The 15,275-nt window shown below is 45.2% G+C and overlaps 1 protein-coding gene across 3 annotated transcripts in view; it reads right to left on the bottom strand.

Moving 5' to 3' along the window:
* The window catches only part of abcc4 (ATP binding cassette subfamily C member 4 (PEL blood group)), a 376,726-nt gene that overhangs the window by 317,616 nt on the left and 43,835 nt on the right, over positions 1 to 15,275 (bottom strand). For all 3 annotated transcript variants that reach the window (XM_067986483.1, XM_067986484.1, XM_067986485.1), the window contains one exon: positions 6,113 to 6,233. In XM_067986483.1, coding sequence (XP_067842584.1) covers positions 6,113 to 6,233 — 121 coding nt within the window. The remainder of the gene's footprint in view (positions 1 to 6,112; positions 6,234 to 15,275) is intronic.

The following is a 15,275-nucleotide window of genomic DNA, read 5'->3' as shown; positions in this document are numbered from 1 at the left end:
CGTGGGTCCTTGTCAAAAGCCTTGTTAAAATCCATGCAGACTACATCAAAGGCACTACCCTCATCAACCCTCCTTGTTACCTGCTCAAAAAATTCAATCAAGTTCGTCAGACACGACCTTCCCTTAACAAATCCACGCTCAGAATTGATTCCAATAATTTGCCCACCACCGAGGTTAGACTGACTGGCCTGTAATTACTTGGTCTATCCCCCTCTCCCTTTTTAAACAACGGTACAACGTTGGCAGTCCTCCAATCCTCCGGCATCATACCTGTATCCAGGAAGGATTGGAAAATGAGGGTCAGAGCCTCCGCTATTTCCCCCCTTGCTTCTCTTAACAACCTGGGATACATTTCATCTGGGCCTGGCAATGTGTCTACTTTCAAAGATGCTAATCCCCTTGATACTTCTTCTCTCACTATGTTTATCCCATCCAATATTTCACACTTCTCCTCCTTAACTACAACGTCTGCATCGTCCCTCTTTTGTGAGGACAGACGCAAAGTATTCATTAAGAACCATCTTCTGCCTCTACACATAGGTTGCCTTTTTGGTCTCTAATAGGCCCTACTCTTTCCTTAGTTATCCTCTTGCTCTTTATGTATTTATAAAACATCTTTGGGTTTTCCTTGATTTTACTTGCCAATATATTTTTCATGCCCTCTCTTTGCTTTCCTAATTTCCTTTTCAATTTCACCCCTTCACTTTCTATACTCCTCTCGGCTTTCTGTAGTATTGAGTTCTGACATGAGCTTTCGTTTTTTGCCTCATCTTACCCTGTATGCTCCTTGACATCCAGGGGGCTCTAGATTTAGCAGTCCCACCCTTTTTCATGTTGGGAACATGGTTCAATCTGAACCCTCTGAATCTCCCCCTTGAATGCCTCCCACTGTTCTGACACTGATTTACCTTCAAGTAGCTGTTTCCAGTACATTTTTGCTAAATCACTTCTCAGCTTAGTAAAATTGGCCTTTCCTCAATTGAGAACTTTGACTCCTGTTCTATCTTTGTCCTTTTCCATAACCAAGCTAAATCTAACTGAATTATTATTACTACCACCAAAATGCTCTCCCACTGATACTCCTTCCACCTGCCCAGCTTCATTTCCTAAAACTAAATCCAGAACTGTCCCCTCTCTTGTTGGGCTTGCTACGTACTGGCAAAAAGGTTCTCCTGAATGCAATTTAAGAATTTTGTGCCCTCTATACCATTCACACTGTTTGTATCCCAGTTAATATTGGGGTAGTTGAAATCCCCTATTATTACTGCCCTATTGATTTTGCACTTCAGAAATTTGACCACATATTTGCTCTTCTATCTCCCTCTGACTGTTTGGGGGTCTATGGTACACTCCCCGTAGTGTGACTGCCCATTTTTTGTTCTTTAGCTCAACCCATAGGACCTCATTTGATGATCCTTCGAACAGCTCACAGCTGTAATTGTTTCTTTAATAAAAATTGTTTCCTCTGCCTTCCAAACTCACTTACTAATTTTCTGCTTTCCATTTCCAGTTCTGCTTCTCTCCCATCTGAATCTACATTCAGGTTTCGTTCCTCTGCCAAGCTAGTTTGAACTCTCCCCAACAGCACTAGCAATTGGATATTGGTCCCGGCCCTGTCGAGGTGCAACCTGCCCGGCTTGTACAGGTCCCACCTCCCCCAGAACCGGTCCCAATGTCCCAGGAATCTAAAGCCCTCCCTCCTGCACCATCTCTCCTGCCACACATTCATCTGCTCTATCTTCCTATTTCTATACTCACGAGCACGTGGCACCGGGAGTAATCCGGAGGTTATTACCTTTGAGGCCCTGCTTTCATGTCTCCTTAAAATCTGCCTGCAGGACCTCATCCGTCTTTCTACCTATGTCGTTGGTACCGATATGGATCACGACCTCTGGCTAATCACCCTCCTCCCTCAGAATGTTCTGCAGCCGCTTAGTGACATCCTTCACCCTGGCACCAGGGAGGGAACATGCCATCCTGGAATCACGTCTGCAGCCGCAGAAACGCCTGTCTATTCCCCTAACTACTGAATCCCCTATCACTATCACTCAGCCTCGCGAATGCAATGCAGTGATGTCAGCTGCTGCTCAAGCTCTGAAACCCGGAGCTCGGGTTCCTCCAGTTGATGACACTTCCTACACCTGTGGTTGTCCAGGACACGGGAAGCATCCTATTTGTCGTGCCTCAGATCCACTAATTGTAATTTTCAGAAGGACATATTCAAAGTATTTTTCTCGTACTTCCTCACTCCCACCCACGATTGTATCTATAAGAGAATGTTTTTGGAGAATGGGAGGGTCATTTTTCTATACTGGATAAAATTTTCCATCATTCGCATCCTTTTCCCTTACATCTGAAAATAAATAAATGCAGCATGCACTCTGCTACAATAGAATTCTGTTACAAACACTTACAAACGGCTGGGGTTTTGTGAAGACGGGGCTGGGCAACCCTCCGATAGCGGCATACAGGGAATTTTCCGGCCACAAGAGGCAGGCGGGTGCCCGAGGCGTACCTGTAGTAGTACCCACTGTTGGCATGTAAATTATGTCCGCTGCACTCCATCCAGCAAGGTCAGCAATGGAGGGTACTGGGGGTGGTGGGGGGAATGTAGGAGCTGATCCCTGGGAAACTGACGGGGTTGCAGCCCTGGATTTTTGGGACCTGGATATTTTTCTTCGAATTCTTAAGGCGACTCAGTTACCAGTATGCACCTCCTGCTGTAATTCAACCTTCCCCTTTAATATCCATCTATCTAATCTCTCCATTATTTATGCATTATTCTGAAGTCTCTGCTTGTTGTTGGGCCATTGTTAATCGCTTGCCATTTCACCAACTTCCAAATTAAATTCTAAAAACACATACCCCAACCAAATCTGCTCAAACCTCTGCTCTGCGGACTCTTAAGAAGCTTTCTAGTCCCACTTATCATCCTAAAGATATGTGCCTTTGCACGTCTCTCTATCCTTTACTATCGCCTCAACCTCTCTTACTCCCAAGTCCATCTGTCCTTCTGGGAAATTTGCTTGTGTTTACTCTATTTCTAAGAAAGACTAACACCTCATTTTCTTAACATTGGCACTTTCTAAACTTGGGGAGGGGAAGGTTTCCACTATTTATAATTTGTGGTGAAATAGTAAATGTGCACACCCTTGGATGACTAAAGATATAGAGATTAAAATTAAACAGAAAAAGGAAGCTTATGATAAATGTCAGGTTCATAATTCAGTAGCGATCGAAGCTGAATACAAAAAAGTACAGAGGAGACCATAAAAGGAAACAAGAGGGGCAAAGAGAGTGTATGAGAATAAATTAGTGGGTAACTTAAAAGGGAACCCAAAAGTCATTAATAAACATATAAATAGTAAAAAGGTAGTCAAAGGAAGGGTGGGGCCAATTCAGGACCAAAAAGGAGATCTTCTTGTGGAGGCACAGGGCATGGTTGAGGTACTAAATGAATACTTCGCATCGGTCTTCACTAGAGAAGAGGATGTTGCCAATGTCACAGTAAAGAAGGAGGTAGTAGAGAAATTGTATAGCATAAAAATAAATAAAGAGGAGGTACTAAAAAGTTTGGCATCGCTCAAAGTAATAAAGTCACTCGGTTCAGATTGGATGCATCTTAGGTTGCTGAGGGAAGTGTGGAAATTGCAGAGGTTCTGGCCACAATCTTCCAATCCTTCTTAAATATGGGAGTGGTGCCAGAGGACTAGAGGATTGCAAATGTTACATCCCTGTTCAAAAAAGGGAAGAGGGATAAACCCAGCAACTACAGGCCCGTCAGCCTAACGTCGGTGGTGGGGAAACTTTGAGAAACATTAATCCAGAACAAAATTAATTGGCACTTGGAAAAATATGGATTAATAAATGAAAGTTAGCACAGATTTGTTAACGGCAAATCGTGTTTGACTAACTTGATTGAGTTCTGTGATGAAGTAATGGAGAGGAATGATGAGGGTAGTGCAGTTGATGATGTGTAGATGGATCTTCAAAAGGCATTTGATAAAGTACCACATAATAGACTTGTTAGCAAAACTGAAGCCCATGGGATTAAAAGGGCAGTTGCTGAGTGGATACGAAATCAACTAAGGGACAGAAAGCAGAGAATAGTGGTGAACTGTTGCTTTTCCAGACTGGAGGGAAGTGTGCAGTGGTGTCTGCTAGGAGTCGGTGTTGATGATATACATTAATGACCTGGACTTGGGTATAGAGGACATAATTTTAAAGTTGGCAGATGAAACCAAATGTGGTAAACAGTGAGGATGATAGTAACAGACTACAGGAAGACATAAACGGACTGGTGAAATGGGCAAACACATGGCAGATGAAAGACTTCAGTTACGTGGTGAAATTAGAGAAACTGGGGTTGTTCTCCTTAGAGCAGAGGTTAAGGGGAGATTTGATTGAGGTGTTCAAAACCATAAAGGATTTTGATAAGAGTAAATAAGGAGAAGCTGTTTCCAGTGGTATAAGGGTCGGTATCCAGAGGGTTTATGGCATCCAGAGGATTTATGGTAACTGGCAAAAGAACCAGAGGCGATATGAGGGGGAAAAAAAATTTACGCAGGGAATGGTTATGATCTGGAACTGAATAAATATTTAATTTCCTCAGTGCTTACCACCTCCAGTCCTCTCGCACTGTAATGGTCCAATCATTACTTCTTGATTTCCTCAATGCCCTTCAATGAGGCTGTGAAAATCTTGTTTCTTTCAATTCAAAGACATAATGATGAGGAGTTTCTATTTAGCATTCCTAACACATAATGGGAGTGCATGTCGAGAAATTTCACAACCTGTGATTTTCTGACCATTAATGGTCTGAAAATTATGGGTTGGGGCTGCTGAATTTCCCAATATCCTCATGTCTCTCCGAAATCAAATCAACAGCTAATTGGTATTATCTATGATGGCTTCACCCTTAGTCCTTTTTCCATCAATCACCATTCTTCACCTCACTATCTCCTCTGACCACAATGAATTCCCACATCTCCTCCATTGCTGAAGCTGGCTCCAAAAAGCTCAGTTTCCTACTTAGTACTAAATGCTTCTTATCCCTACAACAACTCTTAACTGTTTATAAACTTAAGTCCACCCAAGACTTCAACATTGCTGCCAAATTTAGGGAAGCTCTTCCAATTTCTCACACTCCTGGACAAGAAAAAGCTTGCTGTCTGATAACCGATCCTCTAATCACTAGCCTTCAATGACAAACACAAACGCGCACATACACCCTCTTTCTTGTATCTCTCTATCTTAACAATATTACTATGTCAGTGCTCCTCTGAACTCTCCTCTCTTGCTCATCATACACTATCCAACAAGGTCTTTCCCCTCCCTCACTGTGTTGAAAGTCTCATCAAAGTTTACTTCAAACTCACTCTTTCTCAAGATCTCATAACTGTGGAACTCCTTACCTCCTTCAGTCCTTCCTTCCTCCTACCATCTTCAAGCTTTTAAAACACAAGCTAAGTCTCCGCTAATGACTACTTCCCAATTCACCTTGTCTTCTCTTTTACGCTTTTCAACCTTGGTGGTGTCGTGCACCATGTGCCCTGTCCCTTCATCTTGGTTTCTCAATAAAAGAAAAAGCAGAAATGGGTACAATACTACAATCAAATAAAGGGAAAAGGAAATAATAGCTAAATTAGAGAAGATAATTATGCTTATGTGGAGCATAAACACCGGCATGGATCAGTTGGGCCGAATGGCCTGTTAATCTATGTAGTTTTGGGGGGGGGGGGGGGAATGAAAGAACAACCAAGAAAGTAAAACTGGAAAAGACACAGATTATGGAAAATTTCAGGTTGCTCCTTCCCCAAATGCTTTTGTTGAAAGCATTGCATTGGAGCAACTTGGCAAAGTTTTACACATCAAGGGTGACTAAAGAATCACAGAAAAAAGCTACACAAACTCTGCTCACGGCTTAATACGATCACAGATCAGAATCAGATGTAGAGGTCAGCGGGTCCATTTTACGGCACTCACAATTTTGTACCCACTGATCTTAACAATCAGGAACACCTAATTTTCTGATCTGCACCTCTATCAGGCCAGGAGGAGAGTCTTGCAATTTCTGAGTTAATAAGATATTCATCAAAAACTCCATAATTACCTCCAAAAATGTGAATGCACCTAAAATACTATACGATTTCCAGAAACATTTTAAAATGGCTTTGGTAAGGTGGGGGACTCGAGCTTGATTTTGTGCCTTCTGGACTTCTTTGTCCCAGTGCCTGGACAAAAGACAGAGGGAGAGAATAATAGTACCTGTAGTTCTCAAAATATTTAGGTAATCTAGGTCAACTATAGTTTTCTGGCATGAAAATAAAAAATTACAAATATAACCTGCTGCCACAATTTAGAATCATAGAAAATTTACAGAACAGAAGGAGGCTATTCAGCCCATCGTGTCTGCGCCGACCAAAAATGAGTCACCCAGCCTAATCCCATTTTCCAGCACTTGGTCCATAACTATGTAGGTTACGGCACTTCAGGAGCACATCCAGGTGCTTTTTAAATGAGTTGAAGGTTTCTGCCTCTACCGCCGTTTCAGGCAGTGAGTTCCAGGCCCCCACCACCCTCTGGGTGGAAAATATTTTCAGCAGCTTTCCTCTAATCCTTCTAACAATCACTTTAAATCTATGCCCCCTGGTTATTGACCTCTCTTCTAAGGGAAGTACGGCCTTCCTATCCACTCTATCTAGGCCCCTCAATTTGTACACCTCAATTAAATCACTCCTCAGCCTCCTCTGTTCCAAGGAAAACAACCTCAGCCTATCCAATCTTTCCTCATAGCTAAAATTCTCCAGTCCTCCGTACCCTCTCTAGTGCAATCACATACTTCCTGTAATGTGGTGACCAGAACTGTCCGCAGTACTCAAGCTGTGGCCTAACTAGTGCTTTATACAGTTCTAGCATAACTTCCCTGCTCTTATACTCTATGCCTCGGCTAATAAAGGAAAGTATTCCATATGCCTTCTTAACCACCTTATCTACCTGTCCTGTTACTTTCAGGGATCTGTGGACATGCATTCAAAGGACCCTCACTTCCTCTACACCTCAGTATCCTCCCATTTATTGTGTACTCCCTTGCCTTGTTTGCCCTCCCCAAATGCATTACCTCACACTTCTCTGGATTGAATTCCATTTGCCACTTTTCTGCTCACTTGACCAGTCCATTGATATCGTCCTGCAGTCTACAGCTTTCCTCCTCACTATCAACCACACAGCCAATTTTTGTATCATCTGCAATTTCTTAATCATGCCCCCTATATTTAAGTCCAAATCATTAATATATACACGAAAAGCAAGGGACCTAGTACTGAGCCCTGCAGAACCCCACTGGAAACATCCTTCCAGTCACAAAAACACCCGTCAACCATTACTCTTTGCTTCCTGCCACTGAGCCAATTTTGGATCCAACTTGCCAGTTTCTTTTGGATCGCATGGGCTTGTACTTTTTTGACCAGTCTGCCATGTGGGACCTTGTCAAAAGCCTTGCTAAAATCCATGTAGACTACATCAAATGCACTACCCTCATCTACCATCCTTGTTACCTCAAAAAATAAATCAAGTTAGTTAGTCAGACACGACCTTCCCTTAACAAATCCATGTTTACTGTCCTTGATTAACCCGTGCCTTTCTAAGTGACGGTTTATCCTGTCCCTCAGAATTGATTCCAATAATTGGCCCACCACCAAGGTTAGACTGACTGGCCTGTAATTACTCAGTCTATCCCTCGCTCCCTTTTTAAACCACGGTACAACATTAGCAGTCCTCCAATTCTCCGACACCATGCCTGTATCCAGTGAGGATTGGAAAATGATGCTCAGAGGCTCCGCTATTTCCTCGTTTGCTTCTTTTAACAGCCTGGGATATATTTCATCCGGCCCTGGTGATTTATCTACTAATTTGTTGAAGGTCTCTGATTATTTTAGGTTTGTTGGGAATCAGGAGATGTGACATGTACCTTATCCAGACCAGAGTTGCCCAATTTAAGGATTTCATCGAACGGAGAGCGGTTCTCCACAAGAGGATAGAGTGGGTAAATGTTCAACACAGATAAGAGGACAATTCCTTTTTTCTTTTTGCCCCGGAATGATCCACGAATTTCCAACCATAGATTTCCCATTTTACCTCTGCTAATTTTTCAGCACAACTGGGTTGGGTGGGATTGGGAGCACCTACCCATTGGCCAGCATAAAAATTTACATAAAGGCATGATGATGTAATGACATCAAGGGGTAATTTTAACCCCCAAAAACAGGTGGGTTGGGGGCGGGTGGGCAGTAAAAATGATTGATTTTTGGAGCGGGACCGCATCCCGGCTCCAACGCGCTCACTTCCAGGTTTAACCCAGGCACATTTGGAGGCACGCGCAACATAAACCCAGAAGTCCTGTCCCCACTTAAAGCCGGCGAGTCGATACTTAAAAGGGCAATGTACCTCACTGCAATAGTTGAGGCACTTAATTCTGTGTGTATGAGAAATGTCAAACAAATTTAACCTTACCTGTCGAGTTTCCTATCGCTTCCGATTCACGTCAGGTGAAAGCAGGCGGGAAGGGCTGGATCCACGAGGTAAGTGACTTTATTGCATTGCTTGTGGGCCCGGAGGAGCAGGAATACTTCATCCAGGGCCAACAAACTCACCTGGCATGATCGGATCCCCACGATCTGATCCCCTGATGTTGCATCCGCCCCCACCCCCTCCGATCTTCTCCGAGATCCACCCGATGTCGTCCACATCCTCCCACCCCTCCAATTTCTTCCATGGTCCACAATCTCTCTCTCTCCCTCCCCCTTCTCCGATTTACAGCTCCTTTCACTTACGACAGGCAGACAGACTGTCAATCTGGCTGCCTGGCGCTTGGGAAACCTGGAAGCACAAATGCTTACCTTCAATTGAGCTGCAATCACAAATTGTGACGCCGTCATTTGGCTTCAGGGTTCCCCATACGAACATCTACGGACGCACTGGGTTCCCGGCTCAAAGCTAAAATTATGCCCCAAGAATCACATTTCCCATCATCACTCCTCTATTTATGACTAAAGTAAGGGACACCTGTACAACACAAGTATACCCTATAGCTAAGGTGCAAGAGTAATGGCAGAAGTATTTTCAAACTAAACTATAGAAAGACTGAACAGGTTGGGGCTCTTTTCTCTAAAAAAAAGTGAAGACTAAGAGGTGATCCGATAGAGGTCCTTAAAATTATGAAGGAATTTGATAGGGCAGATGTAGAGAATTTGTTTCCACTTGTTTGGGGGTGGGGGGGGTCCAAAAATACCATAAGGGGCCATAAATACAAGATGGTCACTTATAAATCAAATAAGGAAGTCAGGAGAAACTGTTTTACTTGGAGTGGTGAAACTGTAGAACTCGCTACCACATGGAATGATTGAGGTGAATAGCATAGTTGCATTTAAGGCGAAGCTGAACAAGTACATGAGGGAGATGAGTACATGAGGAATAGATGGATATGTTGATCAGGTGAGACGAAGTAAGGTGGGAGGATGCTTGTGTGGAGCATAAACACCAGCATAGACCTGTTGGGCCAAATGGCCTGTTTCTGTGCTGTAAAATTCTATGTCATCTGTCATAAGACTTCAATATTGTAAAGTGCTGCCAAATCCTTTTATTGCGAAGTGTTCTTTTGGGGGTACTTACTATCTGCTGATGGTAGACCTCGCCGTCTTTTGCTGGTTTGTTAATTAAAGGCCTTTACTCATTACTCTCTGGCCACTATGACTTCCCACTATGGCTTTCTTGGAAGAAGAAGAGTAGCAGCAGAGGGAAAGCTCAAGCTACACAGGAGAATCACCCGTAAGTGCGGATATTACAGTGTGCTGAGAGTTCGGTAAGTGTGGGAGTTCGGTGAAGTGGGGGAAGGAGGTGCTGCTTTGCCTTGCTTTTCCAAACTTTTCCTGCAGAGCGGTAGTGGACCTGAGAGTAGAAGACTGAGATTGTGGAATAAAAGCAGCAGCAGACCTGCACCAAGAGACAACTACTGTGCGACATCACAGGGACTCAACTCCTGGACCTAAGATAAATAAGAAGCAAAAAGTAATCCAAGTGGGACGTCACCAAGGAAGAGGTAAGTGATTGGCTGGTGAGTATTTTCCTGCTGAATTTGTCTAAGGTTAGAGTTTGTGGATTCTCTGGTCTCTGTTGTGTAGTGGGGGACTGCTGTTCAGCAAGGGCCCTTGAGTATACCTTTTAATTGAAGTGAAATTGGTGGGATTCATTTAATTTGAATTAATTAGTTAAAGGGTAAGTCATGTCAGGACAGCCCAGCCCCGTGTTATGCTCTTCCTGCTCTATGTGGGAAATCAGGGACCCTTCCGGTGTCCCTGACGACCATGTGTGCGGGAAATGTATCCAGCTGCAGCTACTGACAAACCGCATTGCGGCACTGGAGCTGCGGATGGATTCATTAAGGAGCATTCGCGATGCTGAGAACGTCGTGGATAGCACGTTTAGTGAGATGGTCACACCGCAGGTAAAGGTTGTACAGACAGGAAGTAATTGGGTGACCACCAGGCAGAGTAAGAGGAGCAGGCAGGCAGTGCAGGGGTCCCCTGTGGCCGTCCCCCTCTCAAACAAATATACCGCTTTGGATATTGTTGAGGGGGATGACTTATCAGGGGAAGGCAGCAGCAGCCAACTTCCTGGCACCAGGGGTAGCTCTGCTGCACAGGCTGGGAGGAAAAAAGAGTGGAAGAGCTATAGTGGTAGGGGATTCTATCGTAAGTGGAACAGACAGGCGTTTCTGTGGCCGTAAACGTGACTCCAGGATGGTTTGTTGCCTCCCTGGTGCCAGGGTCATGGATGTCACTGAGCGGCTACAGGGCATTCTCAAGGGGGAGGGTGAGCAGGCAGAGGTCGTGGTCCACATTGGGACCAACGACATAGGTAGGAAGGGAGATGAGGTCCTGCAACAAGAATTTAGGGAACTAGGTAGCAGATTAAAGAGCAGGACCTCAAAGGTTGTAATCTCTGGATTACTCCCAGTGCCACGGGCTAGTGAGTATAGAAATAGGAGGATAGAACAGATGAATGCGTGGCTAAAGAGTTGGTGCAGGAGGGAGGGTTTCAGTTTCCTGGATCACTGGGCCTGCTTCTGGGGAAGGTGGGACTTGTACAAGTCGGACGGGTTGCACCTGAACCAGAGCGGGACAAATATCCTTGCGGGGAGGTTTGCTAGCACTGTTGGGGGGGGTTTAAACTAACTTGGCAGGGGGCTGGGATACAGAGTGGAGCTACAATAGGGGGTGATGTGCAGCCAAATATAGAGAAAAAAACAAGTCAGCTTGGAAGACAGGGCAAATATGTGAGGGCAAGGCTGGATGGCATCTATTTTAACGCAAGGAGTCTTGCGAATAAGGTGGATGAACTGAAGGTGTTGATAAACACATGGGAGTATGATATTGTTGCTGTCACAGAGACATGGTTGAGGGAGGGGCAAGACTGGCAGCTCAATATTCCGGGGTACAGAATCTTCAGGCGAGACAGAGGGGGAGGTATAAGAGGAGGGGGGGTCGCAATATTAATTAAAGAATCAATTACTGCCATAAGGAGGGATGATATATTAGCAGGTTCCTCTAATGAGGCCATATGGGTGGAGCTTAAAAACAAAAAGGGGGCAAGCACTTTGATGGGAGTGTACTATAGGCCCCCAAACAGTCAGGGGGAGATCGAGGAACAGATATGTAGGCAAATCTCAGAAAATTGTGCAAATAATAGGGTAATAATAGTGGGGGATTTCAACTTCCCCAATATTAACTGGGATACTCAGAGTGTAAAAGGCTTAGAGGGTACAAAATTCTTAACGTGCATCCAGGAGAGCTTTTTGAGCCAGCATGTAGAAAGTCCGAAAAGAGAGGGGGCGGTACTGGACCTAATTCTAGGGAATGTGGCCGGCCAAGTGGAAGAAGTGCTAGTAGGTGAGCACTTTGGTGACAGTGACCATAATTCGGTGAGATTTAAGGTGGTCATGGAAGGAAAAGGACAGGGAGGGGCCGGAAATAAAGGTTCTAAATTGGGGGAAGGCCGATTTTAATAGGATAAGGCAGGATCTGGCCAAAATGGACTGGGATCAGCTGCTTGTAGGAAAATCCGCATCGGAGCAATGGGAGTCTTTCAGAAGGGAGATTGAGACCATACAATGGCAACATGTTCCCGTAAAGGTCAAGGGTGGTTCCAAGAACTCCAGGGAACCTTGGATGTCAGGGGATATACGAGAATGGGTTAGGAAAAAAAGGAGGGCTTTTGGCAGATACAAAAGGCTAAGGACGGAGGAAGCCCTAGAGGAGTACAAAAAGTGCAGGGGGATACTTAAAAAAGAAATTAGGAGATCAAGGAGGGGCCATGAAATAACACTGGCGAGCAAAATAAAGGAAAATCCTAAGATGTTTTATAAGTATATTAAGGGTAAGAGGATGACTAGGGAAAAAATAGGGCCCATTAGGGACAAAAATGGCAATCTGTGTGTGGAGCCGGCAGATGTAGGAGGGGTTCTAAATGAATTTTTTGCATCTGTTTTCACTATGGAGAAGGACGATGTAGACATAGAAATACGGCAGGGGGACTGTGATATACTCGAACATATTAACATCGAGCGGGAGGAGGTATTGGCGGTTTTAGCAGGCCTAAAAATGGATAAATCCCCAGGCCCGGACGAAATGTATCCCAGGCTACTGTGTGAGGCAAAGGAGGAGATTGCGGGGGCTCTGACACATATATTCAGAACCTCTCTGGCCACAGGGGATGTGCCAGAGGACTGGAGAACCGCTAATGTAATACCATTATTCAAGAAGGGGAGTAGGGAAAAACCGGGGAACGACAGGCCAGTGAGCCTAACATCAGTGGTAGGAAAATTATTGGAAAAAATTCTGAAGGACAAAATTAGTCTCCACTTGGAGAAGCAAGGATTAATCAGGGATAGTCAACATGGCTTTGTCAAGGGAAGATCATGTCTGACTAATTTGATTGAATTTTTTGAGGGGGTGACTAGGCGTGTGGATGAGGGTAACACAGTGGATGTGGTATACATGGATTTCAGTAAGGCCTTCGATAAAGTCCCCCACAGGAGACTGGTCAAGAAGGTACGAGCCCATGGAATCCAGGGTGCCTTGGCACTTTGGATACAAAACTGGCTTAGTGGCAGAAGGCAGAGGGTGATGGTCGAAGGTTGTTTTTGTGACTGGAAGCCTGTGGCCAGTGGGGTACCACAGGGATCGGTGCTGGGTCCCTTGCTGTTTGTGGTCTACATTAATGACTTGGATATGAATGTAAAAGGTATGATCAGTAAGTTCGCTGATGATACAAAGATTGGTAGGGTGGTAAATAGTGAGGAGGATAGCCTCAGTCTGCAGGACGATATAGATGGGTTGGTCAGATGGGCGGAACAGTGGCAAATGGAATTTAACCCGGAAAAGTGCGAGGTGATGCACTTTGGAGGGACTAACAAGGCAAGGGAATACACAATGAATGGGAGGACCCTAGGCAAGACAGAGGGTCAGAGGGATCTTGGTGTGCAAGTTCACAGATCCCTGAAGGCGGCGGAACAGGTAGATAAGGTGGTAAAGAAGGCATATGGGATACTTGCCTTTATTAGCCGAGGCATAGAATATAAGAGCAAGGAGGTTATGATGGAGCTGTATAAAACACTGGTTAGGCCACAGCTGGAGTACTGTGTGCAGTTCTGGTCGCCACACTACAGGAAGGATGTGATCGCTTTGGAGAGGGTGCAGAGGAGATTCACCAGGATGTTACCAGGGCTGGAGCGCTTCAGCTATGAAGAGAGACTGGGAAGATTGGGTTTGTTTTCCTTGGAGCAGAGGAGGCTGAGGGGGGACATGATTGAGGTGTACAAAATTATGAGGGGCACAGATAGGATGGATACTAAGGAGCTTTTTCCCTTCGTTGAGGGTTCTATAACAAGGGGACATAGATTCAAGGTAAAAGGCGGGAGGTTTAGAGGGGATTTGAGAAAGAACTTTTTCACCCAGAGGGTGGTTGGAGTCTGGAACTCACTGCCTGAAAGGGTTGTGGAGGCAGGAACCCTCACAACATTCAAGAAGCATTTGGATGAGCACTTGAAATGCCATAGCATACAAGGCTACGGACTAAATGCTGGAATATGGGATTAGAGTAGACAGGGCTGATGGCCGGCGCGGACACGATGGGCCGAAGGGCCTCTATCCGTGCTGTATAACTCTATGACTCTAAGTACCAAGCCACCAGAGTGTACCAACTTCTCAGATCCTACCTCCACCTCATCCAGAAACAATGCATAAGATGATTGCTTCCCAAAGGAAGCCATCCAGTAGTTATGCCAAATGTTGGAAGGTGACTCCCACACTCACCACATTATCACTGGCAGTCAAATTAACCATCACATTTCATTTTTTTTTTGTTTTCTGCTGGCTCCTTTCACACAGCTTCAGGGGATTTCTACCACATCTTTCAGTCAGTTGTCGACGAATGTATCTCGCACATCATTGACACTTTGTTTTCCCGTGCATTACCTACCCTTGGATCCAAGGTCACAGCTCGAGAAAGCTATGGGATTCTTCTAAGTGGCAAGATTTCCCAAAGTTCAAGGGACCATCGGTGGAACTCACATGGCTATATGGGCTCCCTGTATCCATGAAGTGTCATGCAACAGAAAATGGTTCCACTTCATCAACATACAGCTAGTGGGAGGAATTTTAACCCCTACCTCCATAACAAGCGGGAGAGGTAAAAATCGGTAAAAATGTAAAACCCGACCCCAACCTGCCGCAAACGTGCCTACTTCCGATTTAACCGCGGCAGATTTGGGGGCGTCCGAGTAACCCACTCTGGAGAGGCGGGTTCGTAATAATATTAAAATGAGGCTCCATTCCTCCAAATTTGGGAGCCACTTAAATTTAATGGCTGTGGGTCAGGACTTGGGAAACCTGGCAGCTAAAAGGGAAGCGCGAGCTGCCAGATCCAGCAGGTAACTGCTTTTCCAGCGCTACTTGTGGGCCAGGAGGAGCAGTAATGCTTCCCTCCGGCCCCTCAAGCAAATCTTCTGCCACCCGCCCCGCGATCGGCTGACCCTTCTGCAATCGGTTGCCGGCCGCTATCTCCCTCCCTGCAATCTCTCCCGCCCTGCAATCTCTCCCACCCTTCTTGTTCCGAGCCCCCACCACCAACCCCCAATCTTTCCCGATTGCCTGGGACGCTCTCGGCTGCTGCCTTCTATCGCTGGCTTTCCCGCCTGGCAGCCAGCCAGCCTCTCAATC

The sequence above is a fragment of the Heptranchias perlo genome, chromosome 6 (genome assembly GCF_035084215.1).
Source record: "Heptranchias perlo isolate sHepPer1 chromosome 6, sHepPer1.hap1, whole genome shotgun sequence".
Classification (NCBI taxonomy): domain Eukaryota; kingdom Metazoa; phylum Chordata; class Chondrichthyes; order Hexanchiformes; family Hexanchidae; genus Heptranchias; species Heptranchias perlo.
This window is presented reverse-complemented; position numbering and strand designations above follow the sequence as displayed.